Source organism: Pseudopipra pipra, chromosome 4 (genome assembly GCF_036250125.1).
Source record: "Pseudopipra pipra isolate bDixPip1 chromosome 4, bDixPip1.hap1, whole genome shotgun sequence".
Taxonomy (NCBI): Eukaryota; Metazoa; Chordata; class Aves; order Passeriformes; family Pipridae; genus Pseudopipra; species Pseudopipra pipra.
Genome location: NC_087552.1, coordinates 58,781,635 through 58,808,664, shown reverse-complemented (window position 1 = coordinate 58,808,664; position 27,030 = coordinate 58,781,635). Strand labels below are relative to the sequence as shown.

Genomic DNA, 27,030 nt, shown 5'->3' with positions numbered 1-27,030 from the left:
AGTGGGGCTGAGCCTCAAGGGCTTTAATGCCGAGGTGCCAGCAAGGGGAGAAGCTGGTATCTAGAAGTGGTTACTGGCCATCCAAGCCCCATATCTGAGCCTGGTTGCTGGAGGGATCCACACTTGTGTGTATATCATCATCATGGCTAGGCTTCATGAACGAAGATTTGGGAAGGCTCTATCCACATTTGCTACAGGCACGCTGGTGGCTTATGAGGCCAATACATGACAGACATATCCGATTGCAAAAGGCACAGCAGAAAGACTCCTTAGATGGTGTATTCTACAATACACGGTTCTTTCTGCGTTGCCTTTTTTCCTCGAGGGTGATCCTGCGTGTGTTCTCGAAGGAAACAGCAGCGTTATAGATGGTGTGTCTCCAGGCCTCCCGATTTGAGTGTATATATGTGTGTGTGTATATATATATATCTATCTCTCACAGAATCACAGAATCACAGAATATGCTGAATTGGAGGGGATCTACAAGGATCACTGAGTCCAATTCCTGGCCCTGCACAGGACCATCCTAAGAGTCACACCATATGCCTGAGAGTATCATACAAATATTTCTTGTACTCTGTCAGCCTTGGTGCTGTGAACACTTCCCTGGGGAGACTGTTCAGTGCCTAACCACCCTCTGAGTGAAGAACCTTTCAGGCCATTCCCTTGGGTTCTGTCACCTGCCCCTCCTCTTCCCCTCACAAGGAAGTTGTAACTGGAATGAGGTCTCCCCTCAGTCTCAGGCTGAGGGAAGACCAAGTGACCTCAGCTGCTCCTCATACGGCTTCCCCTCAAGGCCCTTCATCATCTTCGTTTCCCTCCATTGGACAGTCTCTAATAGCTTAATATCTTTCTTATATTGTGGCACCCAACACTGCACACAATATTCAAGGTGAGGCCTCCCCAGTGCAGAGCAGAGCAGGACAATCCCCTCCCTTGACTGGCTGGCGATGCTTTGCCTGATGCCCCCCAGGACAGGGTTGGCCCTCCTGGCTGCCAGGGCACTGCTGACTCATATTCAACTTGCCATTGAATAGGACTCCCAGGTCCCTTATATAGATGTATTTATATCAATGGACCTTCATCCTGCTCAGCCACAGAGGAGAACAGGATGACGCTGTTGGTGCTGTCTGTGTTTATGTGACTACTCTGTGTGTCTGTCTGTGACCTGTGTGGCTGGCCATCTGTATAAGTATATATGTGATGTATATATATGCTTTATGTGCATGTGCCTACCGGGAACATATCTTCAGCCTCTGCTGAATGGATCTGGGAGCATGGCAGCACCCTCTCCTCTCTCATGTTGTTGAATATGACCTGATGTTTTCCCCTAAGAAATGTAATTATTTCATTTATTTTATTTCAATACATTCAATAATAATATATATAATTCAATATATTAATTATCAGTATTGTATGTTACTTTGGAATACTTTTAGCATTAAAGATGTATTTACCGAATACCAACAGGGCTAAGCTGAAATTTCAACCAACCTTAGAGCTGCATGCTGAGAATAAATGTTTGTAATTTATTGTAAATTAAAAACCAAATAAATTTGTAATGTTGTAACTCATTTTTCTGTAGTAAATATAAATATACTTGTCTTTGTCAGGAATAGACTTAATTGCCTATTTATTTTGAAGTAAGTGCTATGTGATTAACTTTCTATCCTGAAAGTACTCTTAGAATATCGGGCTCGCTTTTGATACTGGGGGGTTTTTTCAGTAAAAATGCAGAACACACATCAGAAATTATCTTTATAAAAAGGGGCTGGGTGACATTGCTGGAGTTCTGATCACATTACTGGCCACCACAGAAGAAACTCCAAGAGCGGGGTAAAAATCCTGCAGCAGCTAATAAAAGTGAAATTACTCTAGCAGGATTTCAAAGTAGATGATACAAACAGAATGAGGTTTCTGGGGGAAAGAAAGTTTTGAAGTCATTAAAAAAAAAGCAAGTGTATTCTGAAAAATATCTCAAAAGATATGCTTAAAAGAGATGCCATCCACTAGCCTGTGAAGCAGCCTCAAAAAGCTAATTCAGAGAAAACCTCTCTCTTGAAATACTTGAAATGTGGCTGAAAAAAACCACTAGAAATTAAGACTGGAAAAAAAACCTGGGAATAGTCAGACAGTTCAAAAGGTCTTTTTCTTTATTCATTAACACAGATTTTAAAAAATCACAGACAAACCTATTTGTGCTTCTTTTCTGTTTTTCATTTCCTTTGCTATAAATAGTTCTAGGAGAAGAAATAACAGATGATGATGTGGGGAGAAGAGAGCAGCTATTTTCCTGCCATAGATATCCCCAAGACAGCAATAAATTAGTTGCTTATAGTTAAACCCCAAGAGAGGTTTAACTATAAGTGAAGTATTGTTCATTAGGTATTCCTAAAATTTCAAGGGGTTGCTTCTTCTATGAATTAAAAGAAAAAAGCCATGTCTTTGTAATCTATTCTAGAAAGTCATTTCTCTGATCAGCTTCTTTGAACTGGTGCCTTCTGGACTGCTGCACTGTCAGTGTTCGGGCTCCTGCATTTTACCACCTCTTTTTGAAACTAGATGAATGAGAGAAACATTTCATTTCCTTTGTATAGATTTATCATTCAACACCTCAGCACATCAAATGGGAGCTTTGAGGAAGTTTTTAGGAAACCATTGCATGTGTGAGATAATTGCAATGACTACAGAAGAGATACCTACTTTGGCTCTTTTGATCAGGCAATTATATTATTCACCCAACCCTGTGTTCTCCTTGAGCTTTGCTGTTTGCCTTCTATAAAAGTCAGTTTTTCAAAGGACTGGGAGGATGACTGGCAGGACACTGCCTCAAGCTGCTCATAGAGGATGACAATTGGTTTTATTCTATCTTTACACATATCATTTTGGGGTCTGCCCAGGCCTCAGTTATAACAGAACAAGTCCAGTCCTTACTTGCCTTTTTTCTGAAAAACGAGCTGCTGCTCACTATGAAGAAATAAGCAGAGACAGGAAGAAGAGCAGGGCTGCCATGGAAGAGACAGGTAAAAGAAAATTTTGAACATTGGGTGCCCAGTCAACAGTAGTGGCAACAGAACAGGCTAAAAGGAAAAATGTTCCATGGGCAATTTATGCGGATGAAACCAAAAGGCCTCATAAAGGTTTAACATCTCAGACTGAAGACATAAACCACACTCAATATAGTTAGGTGTAGTTTCTTTACTTCTGCTAGACAGGGGAGCCCCATCTAGTTTTACAACTTTTTAGTAGCAAGGTTACCAGCTACTCTAGCCAATAAATAGAGCTGCTTTCTTCATGCCTCCTATCCATTAATAGAATATCAGTTAATTTTCTCAGAGAGAGAAGATAATTCCTCACACAACTCAGAAACATGATTTTTTTACTCTAATCAATTTATATTCCTTTAAGTAATTGAAGTATTTTGGTAACTTTCCTAACATTTTAAAATTATATTCTGTTTTTATTTTAATTAATGATTTATTAATACTGTACTGGGTACAAAGAACTTTCAAACTAATGTGGATCTTTGTATACCAGAGATACAAGAAATGAACTAAATCAGGGTTTTTTTTTCCCCTGTATAAGCATATTTAATGCTCAAAATTATGATATGGCTATTTAAAAGAGGAACACGTGCAAAGTATAGGACAAAGTGTACTTAAAATACAGTTAAAGCTGAAATAATTTTATATAGTTCTTGTTCTGAAAAATCTTCCTGGAGTAAAATGAAGATTAATTAGCACATTACTGAAGCATTTTCTACTTTTTGGGAGAGTTGAGAGTCCCAGTATAATAATATGTGTAAGACACATGAAGATGCTCAGAGTGGAAATTGTAAAAGCTCAAAATACAAGACGGTTTAGGGGAGGTTAATTTTTATTTATTACACTACTTGAAACTACTTTAATGAAAAATTTAATCTTAAGGCCAGCATTAATATGCCTTTATCTGTGGAATATTGTTCCCAGTATGTACAACAATATATGTTATACATATGAATATGTTTATAATGACCTATTTCTGCCTTGAAGGATTTTCCCTGATTTTCTCTAATAAATAAAGTATGTTCAATCCAATTATATTGAAAACCACTGGTGTTTTTAATTTCAATTGTCACTTCTATTTTTTGTGTTATCAGGAAAGGGATAGTTATTAATTTAACCTCCTGTCTATTGAAATTAAATTACTTCTTGTTTTGCTCTTTTTTTCCTATTTGGTTTCTCATTTTAGTTTTCTCAGGAGTGTGCTATTGAAAAACACTTTCACAGCACCTTTTTTTTTGAAAAGAATACTTGGTTTGCATTTTTAAAAATTATTTCTCTGCAATCATATAGAAAGATGCTGTAACACAACAATGATGAATGATTAAATATGTTAACCAAAATTATATCTTGGATCAGATTTATTTGATTACTTCAAGAGGGCCAAAAATTCTTCCTAAAACAACTTGCTATTGTTTTCAATTATTGCAGAATCAATCCATATAGATCAGAACATAAAAGAGCATACTCTAGTCTTGCATACTTGAATATACTCATAAGCCTTGAGAACTAGTAGTAATGGAGTATTTTCTCTTTATAGAAGCTGTATGGAATGAAAGACATACAGAGTAATCCAAAAGGAAGGTGCTTTTTCTGAAATGGTTAGGCATGGTTACCTCAGATATTCTTTTGTCCCTACTCTTAAGTCTTCCTATGAATTTGTCTATTTGATTACACGTGTAAAGCTTAAGCTGTTTTTGAAGACAAAAGAAAGAAAGCAGGCCCAAGTGGAGTGCACTAATTACTGGGCCTAAAGGGAGAACTTTCCTTTCGATCTTTCCTCTCTGACCTAAAATACAGTAGAATTACTTCAGTTAAAGACTCACATGGGGAACACCTCAGGTTGTTGCATTTTCACCTCTGTCACAGAAGCTGTAAACTCATTTTATACTCAATGGCAACAGTCTACATTTCTAGGAACATTGCGGCAGTTGGTGGATTTGGCAGCATCAATCTCCATTGACATCCATTGGTGAAATGCATGCAAAAACTCCTTTCAAGCCTTGTCTTATGAGGTAAAACACAGAGTTTCTTGCTTCTACTTAGCCACCTGTAGAAGAGTTAAAATAATGATTCCCAACGGCATAGCAAGGATGTACCAGACTTTTAATGTCCCACTGCAAGATACTCTAATGAACAACAGCCTTTTCCCACTCCCTACTTGCTATGGCAGTTTCAGAGGAAAACAAGCAGAAATTAAGGAACTGGCTCACATCCAGCATGTGTGGCTTCACACAGTAAATAACAATCAACACTTCTGCTGCTTCCACAAGGCAGTAGGCAAGGTGCCAGCAATGCTTTTAATCAGCGCCATTCTTTGTTTAGCAATGCCCACTAACTAGTGTAATTTTTAGTTTCTTATTATTAGCATTGGCAGTAAAACAACAGTAAACAACATGAGTAAAAATTTGAACTTAAAAGCTCACCGAAAAGCTTGACTCACCAAACTTTATGGCATCTGAATGGTGCTTACTGCATCTGCCCTTACTTGTCACTGCAGGAGGGCATTTTACAATCCTGACTCAACAAATAGGCAGGAGTTATAATTAACCTAAATGTAGCAGAACCTATGCTTCAGATATGGAGAGGTGCAGCTTGCTGTAAACACTTTGGCAAAGACAAGGTGCTCACCCTCTTGGAAGAAGTTGTATTTAGGTGAGCACTGCTTCTGTGACTTGCCTTTCACACATTCCTATGTGAGTGCTTTTGATCAAATCTCCTTCAAATCAACTGAAATCATAGATGAGAGGAGGAATAGCTCCATATTAGCAAGCGTTGGTCCCTCAAGTGTACTTCCTTCGACCCACTTAAGTGATTCACCTGAGCAGAATGGAGAACATCACCAGTTCCTAAAAGTGATATTTGAGTGTAGGTCAATTTCCTACTTTAAAATCATGGAGGCATTTATTTTGGTTTTCTTACAGAGGGATCTGGTGCTTTTGTTTAACCTAGAAGCTCCTTGTATCCTTAAAGAGTGGAAGATTCACTGAGGAGGAAACTGTACTAACAACTTTCTGCTAAAGGTTAGTGGACTTGTGCCATCATTTTATAGCCATATCTGAAAATGAGAAAGTCTGAATTTAGCACAAGGTATTTTTGAAGCAACCTCAACATGTCATGGGTGAAAAAAATATTCTATATTCTGTCTCAAATGCTGATATGATATTTTTTTGTGTTTGTCAGTCAACCTGAAGTTGATACTAAGTACTGACACCAAACCGAATTTTCATTTTAATCATCAAGTAAGAACACTGTGAGTTTTGCATTCCTGGGACACGTGTCTGTGTAAAAGACAGGCTTAAATTGTGTCCTAACTCATTTTATTTTGGTATTTTTCAGAGTTGTTGTTCTTTGTTTCTTTTGAAGAGGTACGATGGTAAAGGCAGACAGATCAATATTTGATTAGTGCTATTTACGATGAAAAGACCAAGGACTTTCAGCCTCCTATCAACTTGCAGAAATGGCAAAGAACATAAAATTCAATGGGGATCCTTTTAGAAACTGAAAATCAAACACTGTGCTCGTTATTTATATTTTATATAGTAATACATTTACCCTTTAACAAAGGTTTTCTCTTTTTCCACTACTAACAACACTTTCTCCCAGGGCCCCAGCAGTGCAAACATAAGAACAAATGAGCTTACCTACATAAATATTTATAAAACTGAGCCTGACATTAGCATAAATAGGACCTGATTCACCAAGTACAGAGAGGAAAATCAAAAGCAATCAGAGCAATGATGTGTCTGAAGCTGCTGTGAGTGAGAGAGAGATGTGGTCTGTGGGAGGAGATGCTTTTTCCCTGTTAATACAGTGAGGGCCATATGGACTGTTTAGTCTTGCGACAGTTACAGTAATAGAAAAGGGATGGGCTTCAATTTTAGGATCCTAATTAGGTCTTGATTGGGCAATGAAGAAGAAAACTTTTTAGAGCGCCCTGAGATTTCCCAAAAGATGCTGCTTGCAGTAATTCTAAATGCAGAAGGCAAAGATCAAGTGGAGAAAGGCATCTCTTTTGCAGAGCAAAACCTGAAAGCTCCAGTTTCAGGTCCTTTGTTGAACAAATGAGATCTCTGAAGATGCATGCTCCCAGTTGAATGACAGGAACAACTTGATTGGGATGCATACTCTGTCATGAAAAGAAGAAACTATTCATAAGAAAACAGAGCAAGGAACATATTTTCCAGTACAGGGCAATTGGGTCAGGTACTTGCTTATCTACTGGTAAAAAATTTAATAATTAGAATACATTTTGCTACTGCCTCATGGGAATATCTTATTCTGGCAATGGACTGGAATATTTTAGAGCCAATTACCACTAAACTGCAGTTGTCTGACAGACTGAAGGAATGTGCAGGTTTTTTCATCAGAGACAGTTAACGTGAGGGACAAATCAGGTGACAAAAAACCCTGTCATTGCCATGTTTCTATTTAGAGCTCTGGAATCCCTGAGAAGCCACATAGAAGCCATACAGAGGCCAGTTCCTTATGGTGAAAAACACACGAAGAAAGATGATCAAAAAAATCTTTGTGACATTTGGGCATGTTCCATTAAAATCAATGAAGTTTTGCATTTGCAAAGACTTTAAGAGAGACAGCATTCTTAGCCTAGAAGAATAACAATATAAATTCAGGAGCTATAAGTACACAGAACTGGTGAATCTACAGAAGTAGTTAATAACAAATTTTCCATTAATCTTTGTTGTTGAATCTAATTTTACTTCTGCTTCATACTAAAGTTCTGTGTTGTTTTGTGCCAATCTTCTTTCTCATCTTTCTCTGCAGAAAGGTAGCAACATTGCCTGTTTTAAAAAATTGCTAATAGAACTGAGATTTGTACTAGGGACTCATTATTCAGGACATGGAGAAACAGTGACAAAGGGCTTATACCCTAAAAACTTATGAAAAAGGTGAAAGAAGAAAGTAAGATGAGCTGTTTTATTTACCAGAACAATATGGCCATTACATATTGAACTTGGATTTCCTACCTATTAATTTGGTAGCCTGTGCATCTGGATTCAGTGCTTAGTGTTGACATTTTAAATCACAAGCACAATCATAATCATAATCATAATCATGTGTCTATTGTTCTGATACCTTACTTGCTGGTAGATAGCATTTCAGATATTTCGAGCCACTATGAGTTTACTTGTAAAAATTCTTCTTGGCACTTCTTTTTTGTGAGGCCACAGTGAGGCTGGTTACCATGTCAGAGATGCATAAATGGAGCAAGAAAATAATTGTTAGAAATACCATGTAAAGTGCTTCCTAGATCAGTGTTTTTTCAGGCATGAGTTTCTACTTGACAGATATGGAGCTTGGTCACGGAGAGGTAAAGCATCTCATTCAAACACACTGCCCACAGAACACACATTTCACTCTTAATGCTGAGGAATTCAGTGTTCATTTTTCTCTCCTGTAAGGCTGAACTTTGCTGTGTCCAGCTCCTGGGAAATTTCAGTTTCCCACAGCCACCAGCCCCCCCATTGGTGCTCCCCATTTTGTTCCCAAGGCATGTTTGAGGAGGCTTTGATCAATAGCTGAGAAGCAATCTCTCAGATAGCCAGGGACACTCTGAAAGGTTTGGGCTGTCAGACAAGAGACATTAAATTAGGCAGCTGTCAATGTGGAGCCCATGTAGCCTGCGAAGCACTGATATAATGCTCTTGTGCAACCCAGAAGGCTTTTTAGTGTGATAGTTAAGGCTTTCAAAAGTGTGTGGCAGTTAATAAGCCAGCCAGAGTCCCAAAAGGCTAGAGTCTTTAGACTTCTAGTTTCATGCTGTGTTTACTGATTCATGCTGTCTTCTGAGTTATTGGCTCCTATTTCTTCTGTTACACTCACCGTATCTAAGATCCTTTAAGAATATTTCACAACGGAATTCATTGAGTTGAATAAATTCCATTACTTGAAAGATAATACGAGAATCATTCACATAATTGGAGTGAAGTGCAACTGCACAAATGTCCAGCTGATCTAAGGGATGCGGTCTCTGTCAGATACTTTAATTCAAAGGTAAATGCAGGTTGACCAAAGACTTGTAATAAACTTCCATGACACTGACCTTGAGGCTTTGTCACTTTTGACTTGCAGTTTTATTTGAAGATTTACCAGTGTTTATTTTTAGCACAGATGTAGATCTAAAGACATTTAGATAAATTAATTTTGTTGAAATAAAAAAAGGACTTTTGACTGTTTCCTTTATTTCTGTCAAAACCAACACATTGTTGATTTTGTTCACATTGAACAGGAATTTCAAGTAGAAAAAACAAAAAGATTCAAAATCATTTGGAAATTCATAGGATCCATGACAGATCCCAGACTCCAGCACAAATAAGATTTTATCCTATAAAGTCCATAGGACCCAAATGGTTGAACTGCACCATCAGTAAGTTTCACTAGAAGATATATTTATTCCCCCTCTTCTCCTTTTGCAGGCTTAGGATATCCACCTGAAAATATGTATGTCCATTTGCTGTTTCTGAATTGCAGTGTAACAGGAAGACAACTTAGTAAAAGATTTAATAGGGAATTGCAATATTTTATACAAAAATTCTTTAAAAGAAAACTGGTAGCAAGAAAACCAAGTACAGGGATTTTTTAACACTGTTTTCTTAGCTGATAAATTGTCTCACTGAATGATTTAATGTTAAGCTGTGCGTTATAAAGTACAATGTTTATAGCAGTTACAGTTAGTATTCATCTCACCTCATAAAGAAAAGAGGACAGGTGGGAGAAAGAAGAGGTGTGTACTCACTAAATTTTTAAAATGCATCATCAGTGCTGCATTGCACCAAATTTTACCTCTCTAATGTTAGTGATCACCCAGAAAACAAAATCCAAAACCTGCCCAAAACTCAAGTAACAGGCTCTGCAATGCTTAATCCAGATGCTGCAAAAAATTAACTGCAGTGAGGTGTAGCCAAAGAAGATATTTGGCTGCTCATATTCTAGTACATAAACATTTATATTCCATACTGATGTACCTAAAAGCTCATGTGGTAGAAAACAGCTCTACCAGCAGATGAGTTAGTTGAGCATCTGGCTGGTAGAGCAGAAGGTCTGTACCTGATGGCCCACGTGAGCCCACAGAGCACACACCAGAGCACAGGTCAAGGTGTTGCCAGTTTCAAATAGGAGGGACTGACAAGCACACACAATAATACAACTCTAAATCTAATATTGATTTATTTTTTTTTTCCCCCAAAGAAGAACTTTTGAGGTATTTGGTGCTCTGCACTACTATTAATACTGGATTCTTAAAATCACATTCTTTTTATATGCTGCTTAATTAGCAACTTGGCATCTACTTTTTTCAGAGATAATTCATAAGCAAGCAGTCATTATTATGAAGACAGTCCTTGGTATGCTAGATGACATTTTTCCCCAAGTGAACAAGTCGTGAGATGAATAAAAGTATAGAGACTGAGCTCATTATTAACTTTCAGAAAGAAGACTTCAATCTCTGCCAGCAACTGTGAGACTAATTGAAACAAATATCTCCACTGAACACATTAAAGTCTGTAAATTTGTGATGACTAACAACTTGGTCTGTCAAACTACTTCCAAATTATTTTTACTCTTGTTTTTGAAAAGTTTCAAGTTTCTTCACTAACTCCTGAAGAAAATATATAATGAATGTAAGCATAATTTATTGCTCAGTTTGTTAAAATATTTTCACATAGATTTGCCTGAAATATGGAAAAGTTCCCTCTAAATCCCGAGTAAATAAATGCGAGAGCTTTTCTAAAATAATAACAAAATCCTGCCTTAGCAAGAGCTGGTTATTTTAAAGTTTTTCTTCAGTCATCTAAAGTAGAGAAAACAATTTATCTGAAGCACAACTGGTAAACAAGAACTCAACTTTAAAAAAGGGAAATTTGAGCTATGTGCATTATACATGTTTTCTGAAATTCTCTCTCTAGAGAAAAAGATGATATACAGAAATCTGTCTATTGACAGCAGACATGGTATCCAGCTTCTAGGCTTACTTGCTTGAGCTTCATTATGCTGTTGCCTATTTAGTTTATTAAGACAGGCAAGTCACAGGAGTTTTCTAACATGGTAAGATGTTAATTTTCAGTTTGAATTACGAATATCTGATTTTTCTAGTACAATTCAGAACTTACTTTATTTTTTTCTCCATTTTATTGGCGTTTCTATGCTCCAAGTTATTAGGTTTATATTCATGAGGCACAACCTGTTCAGGTGTCACCTGAAAAGACAAGTTGCTCATGCTTCTTTGCACATACATTCTCTTTGTGTCCAAAACACTGCTGTTCAAACACTGTTTGTGCAGGAGGGTCAGCATGTCTACAAAAGCTTTCAGCACAATGAGAATGTCTCATGCACTGTAGCCCAATAGAGCAACTCAACTCAACTCTGTTTAATATTCAGAGTCACAGAAGGATATAGGCCAAATGGTTTTAGTGCTGATTCACATTAGCCAAGAGAACCAGGTGAGAACCTTTAACTGACCTATATTTTTCTCCTAGGCTCTCTTTTGTTTGAATAGAAATTCTGCATCTGGAAAGATCCTGCTCTTGCTAAGATTGCATGCTGTGTAACTCTAGGACTTCTACAGACAGTCATCAAATCTTGAGGGAAAAGCAACTGCATTTACTGCTGGTCAAATTAAAAATCTTCTTTGCTGTACTAGGACTCCACAGGGGAGGATGAAAAGCATATTTAAACTCTAAGATACTTTACCCGCAAGAATAAGCTTTGGAGGACTGATGTGAGGGGCAAAATACTCTTGCATTTGTACCATTGTCACTCATGCTCAGTTTTGGGTTTTTCCTCACTTTTCTGGTCTGTATAGTTCTTGAATCTGCATTTATTCATTGCAATACAAACGTCCAGATTCAGTGCAGAATTGAATGGGATCACAACAAACTGAAGACATTCTACTGACTCTGAGGTGGGGGACACTGGCAATTCAGAGAAAGCTGATTCAAGCTAAAGTGTTATTTCTCATAGCGTGAAAGCTTCCAAAGCTTCTGTTTCATAATATATAATGTTCCAGAGATATAAACTAAGAGGATTATATTGTCACTGCCCCTTGTCATGCTTTAGAACAGGTGGAAAAGGTTAAGTAAGGAAGCAAGGAAAATGGAATAGAGTTTCAAAATCTCTGTTTTGGATCATCAGAGGTATTCAAACTCTTTGCAACACCCATTTTTTAATTTCTTTTAGTGTCAAATGCCTATGTCCCTTGTCAGTACAAGTTTTCAATTTATACTAAATAATTTCTTAGCAGGACATTGATTATCTTAGAAACGACATTTGAAAGACAGAATTGTGCATCTTTACTAGCCATAGATCAGAGGCTGTGCAAATAGAATGGCCATAAAGGTAAAAGCCATACATGTGTAGGACACTAAGATATGTTTCTCTCACCTTCTTTCTTACCAAGTAATTTCCAATTGCAGTGAAAAAAACAAATGTATTCAGCATTTCTAGAATATCATGTATACCAATATATAAGAAAAGTTAAACCATTCTGAAAGCTTTAACTTCAGTACCAGTAAAATTACATGGAGATGTTTCAGGTTTTGCAGCAATTAGTACATATACAGTATACACCCAACCTTCATGCTCATCAAACAAAAAATTGCAGGAATAGAAAAATGATTTATACAGTGAAAATTATTCTTATTCAGTGCGCCAAATCAATTTTGCTCTTCTAAATCCAAATTACTTTTTTAAAATTTATACTTTTTCTTTTTAAAATTCTTATTACATGGGAAAATGTTCTAACTACCCAGGCTGTTACACCAAATGTGGATAAAGTTATCTTGTTCTTTCAGGTACCTATTCTCAGCAGATCAGCTTATGAAGGTGGCTAATATTTTGATCCATAGGCTTTGGAGAGGGATATAAATTCAGATAAATATATGTACCTGGTGTTTTATATTAGCCAGCCTAAGTGGCATCCTTGCCATCTTAAAGGCTTCTTTAATTGCAGTTCATAGGTGCTGCCTCTGCATTAACAGACTGCAATGAGAGCTGGTGCTAAACTTCAGTTTTCTACATCATCCCCCTGGGTCTAGCACAGATAATTTCAGAGAAATTTTAACATGAGCACCTATCATATGAGTTTTAGAACTGATGTTTGAAGATAAGCATCAAAACATTGAATCTGACTGCCTTGTAATGTTAATGATGACATAAGATTCTGTGTCCCAAACTCTTGTACTGTCAGAGCACCTAGATATATGGCCATATCAAACATCAACTCAAATTTTGATGGTATTTATACAGATTTTATTTGTTTGTTTGTTTGTTTGTGGAGATCTTTTACAGCTAAGAATGTGAAAATTTACATTGTATTGAGGTTTTGAGGGGATTGGGTTGTTGTGCACAGTACAGAAACAGTAATTAGTTTCAGACCATCAGCTAATCCAGTACATTAAATTACTTATCTAATCTGAATGTGGGCAGTTCAGATCACAAGATGATGCAACTGTTCACTTGAAGAGACCACTGGAGGTCATCTAATTAAATTTATCAAAAATATCCTAAGAATATTTTTACAACTGGTCATGTAAATATACCTTAAATGGATAAATTCACATGACATTAGCCATATGTTTTTATTTCCTACTCATTAGATTGGAAATTTAGTGAATTAGATAGAACAGGCACTTTCCCCTCACTAATTTTTTTTCTGTAAGCGACCAACAGAAGATTAAACAGAAGGCAAAGAATTTCACATAAAAGGACAACGAGAGTTGTATTTTATCATACAAAACTTAAATGCTTTAGACAATCAAAAATGAGCTTTTATCACCTCTCAATAAATGAGCTTTATCACTTTTAAAACTACCTTTCATTAAACTCTCTGTGAGACTTACAAATACAACATACAGCTATACAATGCTTCCATCAAACCATAACTGACATGGAAAATCTTTGAATAAATTAGCATATTTGAGTTATGCACATGATGGGTAGTGTGATGAACGAACCGATCTTGGAGCTGTAACATTTTCTTATTATTGTTTGCCTCATTTGCAAAAGGGAAGAAAGTTATCTTAAAAATGTTGTTTTCCCAATAAATGTCACAAGTATGGAAAAGCATATTTAAAGCTACAGTATGTTTCCAAGGATGTTTTTATACATGCATGACTTTAATTTACATTTTCTCTGATATACAGCCGGGTAAGATAAATGTTCATGAAAAATCCTTTCAGTTTTCTTGCAAAGTCTAGTAGTTTCCCAATACAGAGTTCTACGAAAATTTTTATGTGAATAATCAACGAAAATTAAAAGATTATTAACATCTAAGTTTAGCACAGGAGCATCTTACTATAAGTATTTAAAAATACTTATCTAAGTATTTTTAAAATGGAAATGTGCTATAGCTCAGCATGTTTGTAAAACTGTGAGAGATCTATCAATGGACAAAAGAGAAAGAAAGACCACATGTTGAGTGCATGCTTGATAGTCTGTACAATTTATTGTGAAGTACCACTTGTACTAGGCCTGCCGCAGAGCCATTGGTTTGAAAGGTTAATGACTGCAGCAATCACAATTTCAATTTACAAGAAAGGGGATGACAGGAAGCCAAATACAAAATGGAGAGAGGTCCCACTGTGATGGCAGCTGAGCAACAATTCATCAACAAGAGCACAGGAACATTCTAAAACCAGAGTGCTGGGGACAACCTTTCGAGTCTGAGGAGGGCTTAGGACTTCTGTTATGCTCATTTTTCAAGGACAGTATAGAAGCTTTAAAATGGCTAAATTACCCAATACAGACATAAGTTCTCCCTTGATAATTTTCTTTATAATATTTTCTGGGTCATCTGAAGGTGCTTTTCCAAACTCCTTAAATTTCCTTAGTGTATCTCCCCTTTTATTTTAAATGCTGACCTTCAGTTCTACCAAAACAGCCATTGTCCCAATAGGCATTTCAGTTGTCTTTGGGCATTCCCTGCAGTTATACTCTACCTCTTCTTCCTCAGAGCATCAGCTATCCTACAGTGTGATCTGAGACTTTCTAAAGCTTTCAGGCATTAACATTTACACAGAGATGCTCTCTCAGACCCTGTGCTCCTTCAGCCTGGATTTTGCTTGTAAGTTGCCTACACTGGAAAATCAAATTGATGGAAATACCTTTAAAGATTTACCACTTTATTTTTGTATAAGTAAAAAACACATGAGAAATCAAACTTTGTAATCACCAACACTACAGAAATACAGAGTATTTGTTGCTTTCTCATCTGAAGTCAGTCATAATATATTTGAGCAATTTGAAGTCATAAATAATAAATAACTGGAGGTAAACTGTGAAAAGTTCTGTTCAACCCTATCTCAGAACAGCCATCCTAGAACTCAACAGGATTCAGAGAAATAAGCAGGTTGGAGTGAGATTATGTAACCAAAAACTTTTCAGTTAGTACTACCGTGTTGTAGGACATTGTAAATTTGGTCTAACAGAACAATTACATCAGCAGAACTACAGTAACTTCAATTCATGCCTTAATTTATCTTTCTTTATATAGCTAAACTATTGAAGAGCTAGTAAGAAAAGCAAATATCAAATGAAAAGCATAAAGCATAGAGGTAGGATCTGCACAAGTTTTGATGGTGTCACATTAAAGATGTGTGTCTGGGTGTTTCCCTAAATCTTTTCAGTGGAGTTTTCTTCTTAATGTAATGATCAAACAGAATATCACAGACTCACAGAATGGCTGGGGCTGGAAGAGACCTCTAGAGATTTATGGTTCCACACTCCTGCTCATGCAGGCCCACCTGGAGCAGGTTTCCCAGGTCCATGTCCAGACAACTTCTGAATATCTTCAAGCAGGAAGATGACACAACCCCAGTGGGCAACCTGTGCCGGTGCTCAGTCACCATCACAGAGTTTCCTGATGTTAAGGAACCACCTGTGTCTCAGACTGTGCCCATTCCCTCTGGTCCTGGCACTGAGCATTACTGAAAAAAGCCTGGTTCCATCTTCTTTACACCCACCCTTCAGGTACTAATATATGCTGGTAAGATCCCTGCTGAACCTTCTCTTCTCCAGACTGATCAGTCCTAGCTCTCCCAGCCTTTCATCATAGGAGAGGTGCTCCAGTCCCTTGGACATGTTTGTGACCCTTTGCTGGACTCTCTCCAGTATGTCCATATCTTTCTTCTACTGGGGAGCCAAGAACAGGCCACAACACTTCAGATGTGGCCTCACCAGCGCTGAGTGGAGGGCTGGTGTGGCCTCCCAGTGCTCCCCTGACCTCCTGGTGACGCTTTGCCGTAAGTAGGACATGGTGCCATTTGCTGCCTTTGCTGCACAGACACATTTGCTGACTCATGCCCAACAAAGCAGAATGGCTTTCCAGCTGGTTGTCCCCCAGCATATATTGGTACATGAAGCAGACACAGGAAGCACACAGGGGTGGAGATATCGACAGGATAGCATTAATCTGGATCAGAAAGAAGGGGATCGAGGAGGGAGGTGGGATGTGGCAGGCAGAAGTGGATGATCAACCACTGTAAGGGGGAGACAGTCTAAGTGCAGACCATGTTGTGGATCAGTATGCACCAAAGCCACTCAAATTGTATTTGATAAAATGTAGATATGTGACAGGAAAGGTGCAGCATAGGTAAGCTGCTCATAGAGCTGAGGTGGATCTGTTCTATCAGTTCTCTGAAGTGATTGGAGAACTCTGATCTAGCACCAAATTTTGCAGTAATAACTGATAAATATGAGACACAAAACAAACTCCAACTCAACCAAAAGTTTGAAATCCTTCATTTCTGAAGTCTAATCCTTGGGCTAAAGAATACTACATTAAACTGATTTACTTTCATAACAATCACTAGCCCTGGGCATGCTTTACAGCATTTTAGAAAGTAACTGATAATTTTGCAATGATATTACACACAAAATGCCTGAAGTTCATACTCATTAACTCTAAATAGTCAAAGATATGTCATACATGCATATCTTGAATTATCATGTACTGATAAGGAAATGGAACACATGAATAAAGATGTATTACCATGTCTTACCATTGTCATTCCTTTGCTATAAGTAGAACTTGCACACTCTAGAACACAGAAGCATATGAAGAGCTGGAATTCCTCTTTTCAAAAAATGCTAAAATGGGTATTGATTAAAATATTTCCTTACAACCTATTCTCTTTCTCCATACCTCATTTTATGCAGAGAATTATCACAGTTTTTCAATTCTGAGACTCTAAAAATATTTATTCTTAGAGAAACAGACAGAAGGCTTATTTTATCCACTATACTTTGTAGCTTTTTGCCTTAGGGAATTAGGGACATTTGATCATGATTTGCAATGCCTAGGGAATACTGTCATTAACAGGGGAATGTTCTCTGGTACCCCGAGGAAATGAAAAGCTTTTAAGAGCAATCACTGTTAATCACTAACATGCCAACATTATATACCTTCTGGAACTGAGGATGATATATAGACATGACACATTAAGTGACTCTGCCTTACCCGCATTGTAAGCTTTCGATAAGAATGTATGTCTAACCCATCCCTTTGCATGGCTTGCTCTCTTTACAAAATGCATGACATCTAAGAATTCTGCAAGATTTACACTTCTTGTATAAGCTATTGAAAATATCCTCTCTGATTCCATAGTTGAGCTTCGCTGTGTTTTTATCATTATTATACTTTATTATGCAGCGTCATTTGAGTAGTAAATGCCAAGGCCAAGAAGGTAGCCCTTTTCACACAAGAAGGGTGAGAGAGAAACTAAACTACAAAGTGATAAACACAATTAAATTCACCTTTACCTTCAGCTCAGCAGGAGACAACATCTGTGCAGTTGCAATACTCACAGCTGAGTACGTAGATTAACATTAAACACAGATGATTTTCAAGCAATTGTTATTATTAATTTTTTTAATATCAAGTATTTTCTAGCCAATGTTAGGTGCATGCAATATCCTACATAATTGTTAATCACACAAAAGACAGTAGAATAAAAAAATTAAAAAATTTTTTAAAGTAAAAAGATTTTAATGCTACTTACTAAAATCTTTTTGAGTCTTAATTCTCTGCTGTACTAACCATGCATGCCTTACATGTCAACAACAAGCCCAGCTCCACAGGGCAGCTAATAGACATTGGAAAAGGAGTCACACTACACCCATGTACTGGGGTCTCAGGTGGGATGCCTGCTGACTAAAAGCATTGGACCTACCAATGTTTTTGATCACACAGATCAGCAAAAAAAAAATCACAAATAATTACTGCCAGTAAAGCAATCTAAAAAGTTTATAGATTTGTAGAACTAGTAAGAACTTAAGAAGTCATCTATTGCTGTTCACAAAATGAAAAATTCCTCTAGTCCAATTGACATCAATTACTTTTTGTGACAGCTACTGTGAATACAAAAATCAAAATCTTTCCTCTTAGTGACCAAATTCTTCAGGACTCTCCCATTATTGCACCTGTGGACAAACAACCTTAATGCAACTTTCAATATGTCTTTGAACAATGTCTTATTATACTAAGTTATAATTCTCTTATGGATGCTTTTTATTTCTTGTGTGTCTTCTGGTCATTAAATAGCCCAGTTGTCACAGAGAGATTGTTTCTTCACCTGACCAGATATACAGTATTTATTTACTGAACCCCATGAGCTGCACTGCCAGTCACACTTACAGAGCTAAGATTGCAGTGGTCTATCCTGTAAATGGATGGTAAATTCAAAAAGGAAGTGCTTACATTCTTGAAACCTCTATATAAGATCTGAAGTTCCTTCTTTGTGAATTTACTCTGTGCTTCCAGCAGTTCAAGAGCTTCAGGTCTATGTCGTACTGTGGCCATTTCCATTTCATCTTCTACAGTGTCTGCAGAATACAAGAGACAGAGAATGAAAGCTCAAAAAGAAATATAGGAGATAAAAATACCTAACCTTTGCAGGAAAGACAAATGACGTGTTCATTTTGAACTCACAGGGAAAGGGCATCTATCTGCTTCTGTGGCTGCAAAGAATAGAGAACAGCAATGATGGTCCAGTGATCTGGATATCATCTCATAAGTACAAATAACAATAAACTTGAAAGCCAACAATCTGCAAGGGCATGCATGACACAATCAGCATGACTTTTCTGTTTCTACAACTCTTTGACCAAAGGAAATAATTTTTTATAAAACTTTAGTGACTCCAGAATACTGAAAATTTTCCCTCGGTTAGTTAATGGATGTGAATTCACTGTATCAGGTTAGGATTTTTAGTGGTTTTTTATTGTGAAGTTGGCCTTTGGAAAGTGTGTGAGATTGATGTTGCACACCCAACAGCATATCTTACTTTGAGTATGGTATAACTAATCCTTCAGGGCAAACATTACTGATAGTGAGCATCCTAAGTGGGGAACACGATGATCTTAGTGACCTCTTCTTTAGGTGAACAAGAATGCCAATGTACATATTCAAGGCTTATAGTTGAGTGCAGCCCTAAAACAATGAGAGATAGCAATGCATTTTTCCCAGGTGGAGTTTTAAATGTGAAAGTTCAATAAAACAGCTAAAGAAACTTACAGTCTGTATTTATATATTGGGAGTAGGTAATTTATCTAATCAAAAATGTGAATGTGTGTATGCATTTTTAAGTACTGTAAGCATTAAACATAACTTATATAGTATTCCAGACTAATTTAATGAAATCACTGACTTATTTTGATTTAAGAGTTATACCAACTATAGAAATGTAAGGACAGAACATGCCTAATTGTCACTTCTACGATGTTGAAGATATATATTTAATTTCATCAAAATTTGGTACTCTGCATCCTTAAAATAAAGTTTTATTCACTTCAATATTTATAAGAGCACAATATTAGAATAGTCCATTAAAACAATACTATGCCTACAGTTTCACATACTTTTGTTCTGCTACAGTGCAGTGATAACTTTCAGCAGTTTGGGAGAAATTTGGCATCAGAAGATACAGTTTAGATAAACAAAAAAATGAGCAACCTTTAAAGAGATATAATCACATAAACTATTTGGATAAATCTTCACAAAATTTAGGGCCTTGTCCTTTCTCCAGTCAAAGATATGTTGTTGCTAGCACTCAGCTCAGGAAGATGATTGCAGTGTTATTCAGATGATTTCAGTGCCACCTCCAGTCTTATCTCAGAATGTCCATTGTGTATTGGCTTATGGCAAACTATAATATGATTCTATGATTCATTTTTTTTAATAGATTATCTCATAAAACTCACAAACCACTACCATCTTTGTGAAATTTCCAGTCTAAATGCTACTGACAAAACTCTCAACTAACTTTACATTGACCTTATGGTGTTTAGTAGTTTTAAAGGGCCAGTATCTGAACTCACAAGATAGACTGTAAGAAAGTCTCAGCTCTCTTCTATAACAAGACATCCTGAGGTGCAAAGAGGAAGTACTGAAAATCCTGCCTTTACAGATGACATTGAAGCAAAATAGTTTCAGAATTAAGAAATTGTCTTCCTAATCAAAGAAGGTGTAGCTAATTTCTTGAGTCCCATAATAATTTCACATAAGAACATCCAGGGTTTATTTTGCACAGATTCTAAAGCCTTTCCACTATGTTTTAAGGGATTAATCTTTTATAGTTTTTTATATAGTCACCGTAGTCTCTATAAAAATGTAATGCTGTAAATATAAAGCCAATTTTTTTTCATCAATTGCAAGTAAACACTAGGTACTTAATTGGCAAAATAATCAACCTGAGAATAAATATTGTTGAAAGCTCACTTGTATTTTATATTCAAATAGCTATAGGGGATTTAAATGGGCTTTTGTTTAGACAGAAAAGGACTTAACTGGATATGAGTGCTCTAAGCACCCATTTGTAAAACATCTGGCTACCTAAAGAGACATCTACAAGCTTTTCTGGAAGCTAAATGAGCATGCATAATAAATGTGAGGCTAGAGAAAAAGGCCAGACAAAGTGATGCTGAGCACAATGTTTATATATCATTAGCAATAGATATTTTAATTGCATTTAAATGGTTTGGTGAGAATGTAGAAGACTGCAATGGGGTGATGATGTCTTTCTGTTAATGAAAAGGTTCAGTATAACACCCTTCACGCTCAACTTCTGTAGTGTCTTATAGATATAAAAAATAAAAAAATTAAGATCACCATAAATTTCCTTAAAATATGCCAACTATGCTGATTAAAATGCTACAGCATTCATGAGTCACTTCCAGGTTTTTAATCTTTTTCTTCACACTTCTATCTACCGTTATCCAGGCTGGAAAAAAAATCTATACTTTAAAATATACAGGGAAAATGTGTGAAAATGTATCTCTTTCTAAACATTAATGATTTCTATGGCATTAGTTTTTTTCAGTTCTTTAGTTTCTTCAGCCTAAGAAAGTTGAGAGTTCTTGTTTTTCATAGAAAGATAACATGCCAGCTGAAAACCAGAAACAAATCCACATTCCCTCATTAATATATTAAACAAAACATTCTTACTGATTTAATGAACAAGTAGCTTTGTTATAGCTAAATAGTAAAGACAGGTTTTAATGTATTTGCTACGTGAGCTAGGCTTTGAAACTTTCACTGTTCATTAAAGAACAAAATGGCAAAAGCAATGCAAAAAGCAGATATACTCTTCAAATAATGTCAGCTGGAGAAGCATGTCCAAAGTTAGGCTCAGTTCATATCTGTAAAAATTGTGCACACGAATTTCCCTGCACAAAATCCACATTATAGCCTCCCTACCTATTTAATAACTGCATGCACGCATCCTTTTGTCTTCCAAAACCATTCTTGAGTTTAGTCCTATCTGTAGCACATGCACTTATCAAAGGAATGATGGTTTAAAGTTTAGACTTACTAGACTAAAGTACACAAATAAGAAAAGTGTAAAATCACAAAAATAAGAAAAGTGTTCTTTTAAATGTTTTGTTCAATAGGAAAGCTGAAATATATTTAATAGGAATGCTGAAATAAGATTTTACTTATTCAGATAACCTTTGTCTGTACATATTGATAGAAGTTAAGTGCAGCAGAGCAAATTCAGGCTATGTAAATTTCAGCAAGTTATTTGTTTTAAAAATATTCCCCTGATAATTTCTAAGAAATTCATATCATGTGACTGTTCACTGTATGTAGTGTTGGTTTCATTCCTACTACATTATAATGTTGCTTCTTTCATGCTACCAGAAATTAAATAGCACATGATGTCAAAATGGGATAACAATGTGTTCTACAATGATAATCTTATTTAATGTTTTCACACAATATAAAATTTTTACTTAAGATAGCACTTCATTATTGAGGAGAGTACAGAGAAAAATGTTGAATGCACCTTTTTTTACCTCTTGGTTCTCAAATATGAAATACTTGTTTTATTGCAACCTCTCTTCTGGTTTATAAAACACTTTCAGCAAGAAAATACAAGTTTTACATGTTCAAGGTTATTGAAACTGACTCTAAATATTTTTGGTTACCTGTGCAGATGAGGAGCTTGTATAGAAATGTGCAAGGAATAAGGGATATATTGCTTTCCAATCAACTTCAAACAATTAGAACAAACCTTCTATTCATTCTGATTTATCTCCTTTCTTTATTCCATGCCCCATCACTGGATGCGTTCAAGACCAGACTGGATGGGACTTGGAGCAACCTGGTCTAGGGCAGGGGGATTGAACTAAATGATTTTAAAGGTCTCTCTCCCAACTCAAACAATTCTGTGATTCTATGATTCCTTTTATACACTAAAGTTATTTTATTCAGGTAATATAGCTGAACGCAACTTCTACATAAAGAATCAGATGCCATAACAGTAATTCACCTTTTTAAGCTATCCTATTTTCATGAAGCTATCATGAAACAAAAAAATCACTGTACATCCAGAAAATAAGAGCTTCTCAGCTTTGAGATCTCAAATACTTAGAAAGGAAAGCAAGTACCACAGTTTTCTCTATAGAGAAGCATACGAAAGACAGTGAAGGAGGATAGCAAAAAGGAACCCTAGATCCATACCCCTCAAGTCTTGGCACTTAATAGGGACCTGTGTTCATAGCCAAGTTGCCTTGGGTTGTCCTGAATGCACTAGACATGGGGAACTGCTCTTGAAGGCTTTTTTTACCTTAGATTGATTGATATGCTTTATCAGAAGAGTATACAGGAAGCACATGAACCACTCAGTTTCTACTTTTAGGTGCTCATATTAGTGCCTAGAATTAAGTCAAATTAATCTAGACTGAATTGGGTCCACAGAGGTATTTTAAAATCAGCTACAGCAGACAATTTATATAGGAAGACATTAGTGTTATTACTATAATTAATCTCTCTACAAGTATATATATGTATATATGTATTGAGATCTCTCACTCCCTCTGTCCCTCTTTTTTTATCTGTTACCTACCCTGGAGAGATTTTATTTCCTCACAGCATATCAGGACATTAAGGATAGTGTCAGTGTGCTTTTCCTTTACCTCCATATTCACACACTTTTTTCTCAATCTGATTATTATTTTTCTCTCAGAACCAACTTTAAGTCCTTAAATAGTTTGATGTAATATACTCAAAACCTGCAGGGCCAAGCCTTTCCTCTGAGAGCAGTACTGCTGGTATTTCCCTGTGTATTGGATAGCAAGCATACAGAGACATGCATAAATATGCACAAAAAGCTACCACTTTTCAAACACATGGAGAGTAGGTATTAAATTTAACCACTGAATCACTTCTCAACTCACTTGCAGATCATGCCAGCCCAGCAGCCCCTGCGTGGCAGACCCTGCCACTAGTATCTTGCCATCCTACTCTGCACAAATCTGTTACCAGCCCAAAAATCTGTTCATTGCTCGATTTTAAACCTCGATAGAGCATATGATTACTTCAGCAGATATCCTGCCTCTCAAATGAGCAGTTAATGAAAGTATAACTTTTGATGCATGCAAACCTAAAAACAAACAAAAAAAAAAAAATCAAATGAAAAATAAAACTTGCTTTGAGTAACAGGAGATGTCGTTTTGGCAGCCGAGCAGGGCAAGAGCTTCATAAGTCGCTCTTTAATGCTGCGTTTGGTACTGTTCTGAGCGTAGAGGAAACCTAAAAAATATATTATCAGGACTGTTAACAAAGGCTTGAGAACAATTTCTGTACATGCTGCAGAGTTCATCGTTATAGCAGAATACTGATGGGAAAAGGCCAAACAGATGGCAGCCATTGTGAATCACAAAGGGCAACCAGAATTTTTGAACAGGACAACAAAACTGTTTCATCTTTTTTATTTCCAGTGTCTTTCCAATAAAGGAGATGAGTTTTGTTGGCGTGCATCTCTTGTAATATTCTTACAACCCATTTAAGTTCTTATAACCCACCTTAAAACATCTAACAGAGAAGTATCAGATTATTTAATTGAAACAAGAAAAAGTAAAAGAATGTTTGTAAAAATTTTAATGACACATATTTTAAAGACTTTTAGGTCTACTGCATTTTGAATTTTACGACGAAAAACAAAATTAAAACCAAATAAATCTCAAAGAGATCTTTTGTTGTCCTTTCTGGCAGACTTCTAGTTCCATGGCTGAGCTTTCCCATACAATAAATTTATCAATTGTGGTAACCAACCTGGTACTTTTGCCTTTTCTGGATATTAAAATAGCCAGTCTCCCTTTAATATTTGGCATTCTAAATATATAAAAATAAGTATTATCTATTCTTTCATTTTAAATACTGATATGGCTAAATAGTTAATGTTCATGTGCCACAAAGCAGATGAACAGCATTACCCTTATTTACTGCAAAGGAAATTGTCACAGTAACTTCCTGTGAGGTCTAACAAACCATTTTATCCAAAATGGGTGTTATGAGCAAGCATTGCCTGGATGGATATGTGTTGCAAACAGCAGACTTAACATCTATAAAACAGATGAGTAACTGATTTATGTTCCTGAGAAAGGCAGAGCTTGGTTTGGACATTATGCAACTCCTGCACTTTGCATCTTGACTGCATGCATGGAAACACAAACGCTGCTCTATGATGGCTCTTGCTGCAACAGCAAGAGTTCAAAACAGATGGGGCAAGAAATGAAAGACACAACTGACAGGTCCTCTGCTAAGGGCACAGGCACCAGGATAATCTTGGTTATCCCCTCTACTGCACTTGTGCTGAATCCTGGTATTAGTGACATGATGTAGAATTGTTTCCTTTCTCTCACCAAACCATCTTGAGAAAAGTATGTGCTTGTATTTGGGAACAGAAGGAGAAAGCAAAAAGGCTTTAAAGATACTAAACTTTGTAAATAAAAGAAAAAATATTTCTCAGTTTTTAAATAAGCAAAACACTTAAGAAAATGAAAAAGAAATGGGGAAAAACAGGAACGACTCAGCCACAGCCTGAGAAAATCAACCAACTTTCAGCAGGCAAATTCTGCCTCTGAGAGAGCAGCAGCTTTGGTGAATGGACAAAACAATCCAGCTTCAGCACAAGCTTAGATGGACCTAAATTACCACCTCAGGAAATGTCTAAACCTTTTAATACAAATAACAAGAATGCATACATTTTTATCTGTAGCACCTAACCATTAGCTCAAATCAGAAACACTGTGCAGATAAACGCATAAAATAGAAGGCAAGATGGGATCTGATGGGGTCTCAAAATCCATATTTTTAGTTTGAGTACACAGCCTCAGCCTTTAAATAGGTAGCTTGTTATCTCAGCTGGCAGTGTCTGCAGTATCACACTATGCTTGTATTGTACGTATCTAAGCACAAAGGAAATTTGTTTATCTTAAAGATTTTTTTCCTTTATTAAGAATTCTTCTAGCATAGACATCTATTTCTATCTTATTCACTTGAGTTAAGATTTGCAAAGTTGTACTATCCATGTATCACTGACATAATTACATAGGTCCACACGAAGCTCAAAGCCTTGAGTAAAAAGGCAATTTTGCTAATTTTAGGCTTACACAAAAGCTCATGGAATTCAATGAAAACCATATAGGCTTTGCAGAGGTATGATCAAAGTCAAAACAGAAAATATATACATGGAAGAAAGCAATAACAGAGGGGTAACTAAGTTGGGAGGATAGTATAATTTTTTTACTCACTTCTGGCAACTAGTTTAAAATTCTGACACTATAGTCAGGACAGAGGTGAAGGGACTAGTTTATATTCTCACAGTAAGATAAAGCAGCACAGAAGCTTTTCACTCTCAGTGGTTGCATTCATTTTACTCTGCAGGTATTGCAGGCTACTGTTGTGATCTCCTGATCAGTACTACAACTTTCAATGTGATTTTTCATGAGTCACAAATACAGAGAAAACATGTTGAACACCGGGTCTATGCTGCATCAGTGTTTAATAGATGTAAAAACACTAGAAGTGTTAATTAAGATTAAATATTATAATTATTTCTGTGAATTCTGAACCTATCTGCCCAGTGTGAAACAGGTTAAGGAAAAAGCTGTGGCCATTAAGAAGTTAATTACTCTAAAATAGATTATTTATTACACAGTAGGAGACTTATCTTATTACCAGTCTTTAAAATGACTGTTCATGGAAAGAAGAAGAGCTATGAAACATCAACACACTGAACATGATGGGCTGATGCTCTCCCTTCAAACTTCTAAAATAGAATAATAATAATTCTTATCCTGCAAATGGATATTCAGAGGAAGCTGAATTTTCCAAACTCTTCTTGGTCTGTTTTTTTTAATACTAGGTTGACTAGAAATTTCATAGCTGCTATCCCTAACCCAGTCAGGCAAAAAATCCTCTGGGGTAAGTGCGAAAGTTCTTCAAATTCAGGTTAGTTAACTGGTGCTGCTTGCTCTGGATTTAATAATTTGCTTCTGCAATGAAATTAAACTGTGAGACACATTTTCCCCCAGAATTCACTGTGGGAGTGTCCTAGAACTCATATCCATATGACACCACCCGGAATTTTGGGCAATTGTCCCAAGAGGCGCTTATGTTTCACAAACTGTTCAGTAACTGGAGCATGGCTTACATATTCTCATATCTAGGTACTGACACCTGTGCTGCATA

General features: G+C 36.5%; 1 protein-coding gene across 9 annotated transcripts in view; it reads right to left on the bottom strand.

The window, feature by feature from the left end:
* KCNIP4 (potassium voltage-gated channel interacting protein 4) overlaps positions 1-27,030 on the bottom strand; it is a 405,894-nt gene that overhangs the window by 27,179 nt on the left and 351,685 nt on the right. For 7 of the 9 annotated variants that reach the window (XM_064653114.1, XM_064653117.1, XM_064653110.1 and 4 more), the window contains one exon: positions 18,754-18,878. In XM_064653114.1, the coding sequence (XP_064509184.1) occupies positions 18,754-18,878 (125 nt within the window). Of the gene's footprint in view, positions 1-18,753; positions 18,879-23,985; positions 24,088-27,030 lie in introns of all 9 variants that reach the window. The other 2 variants (XM_064653109.1, XM_064653108.1) reach the window with 1 other exon arrangement.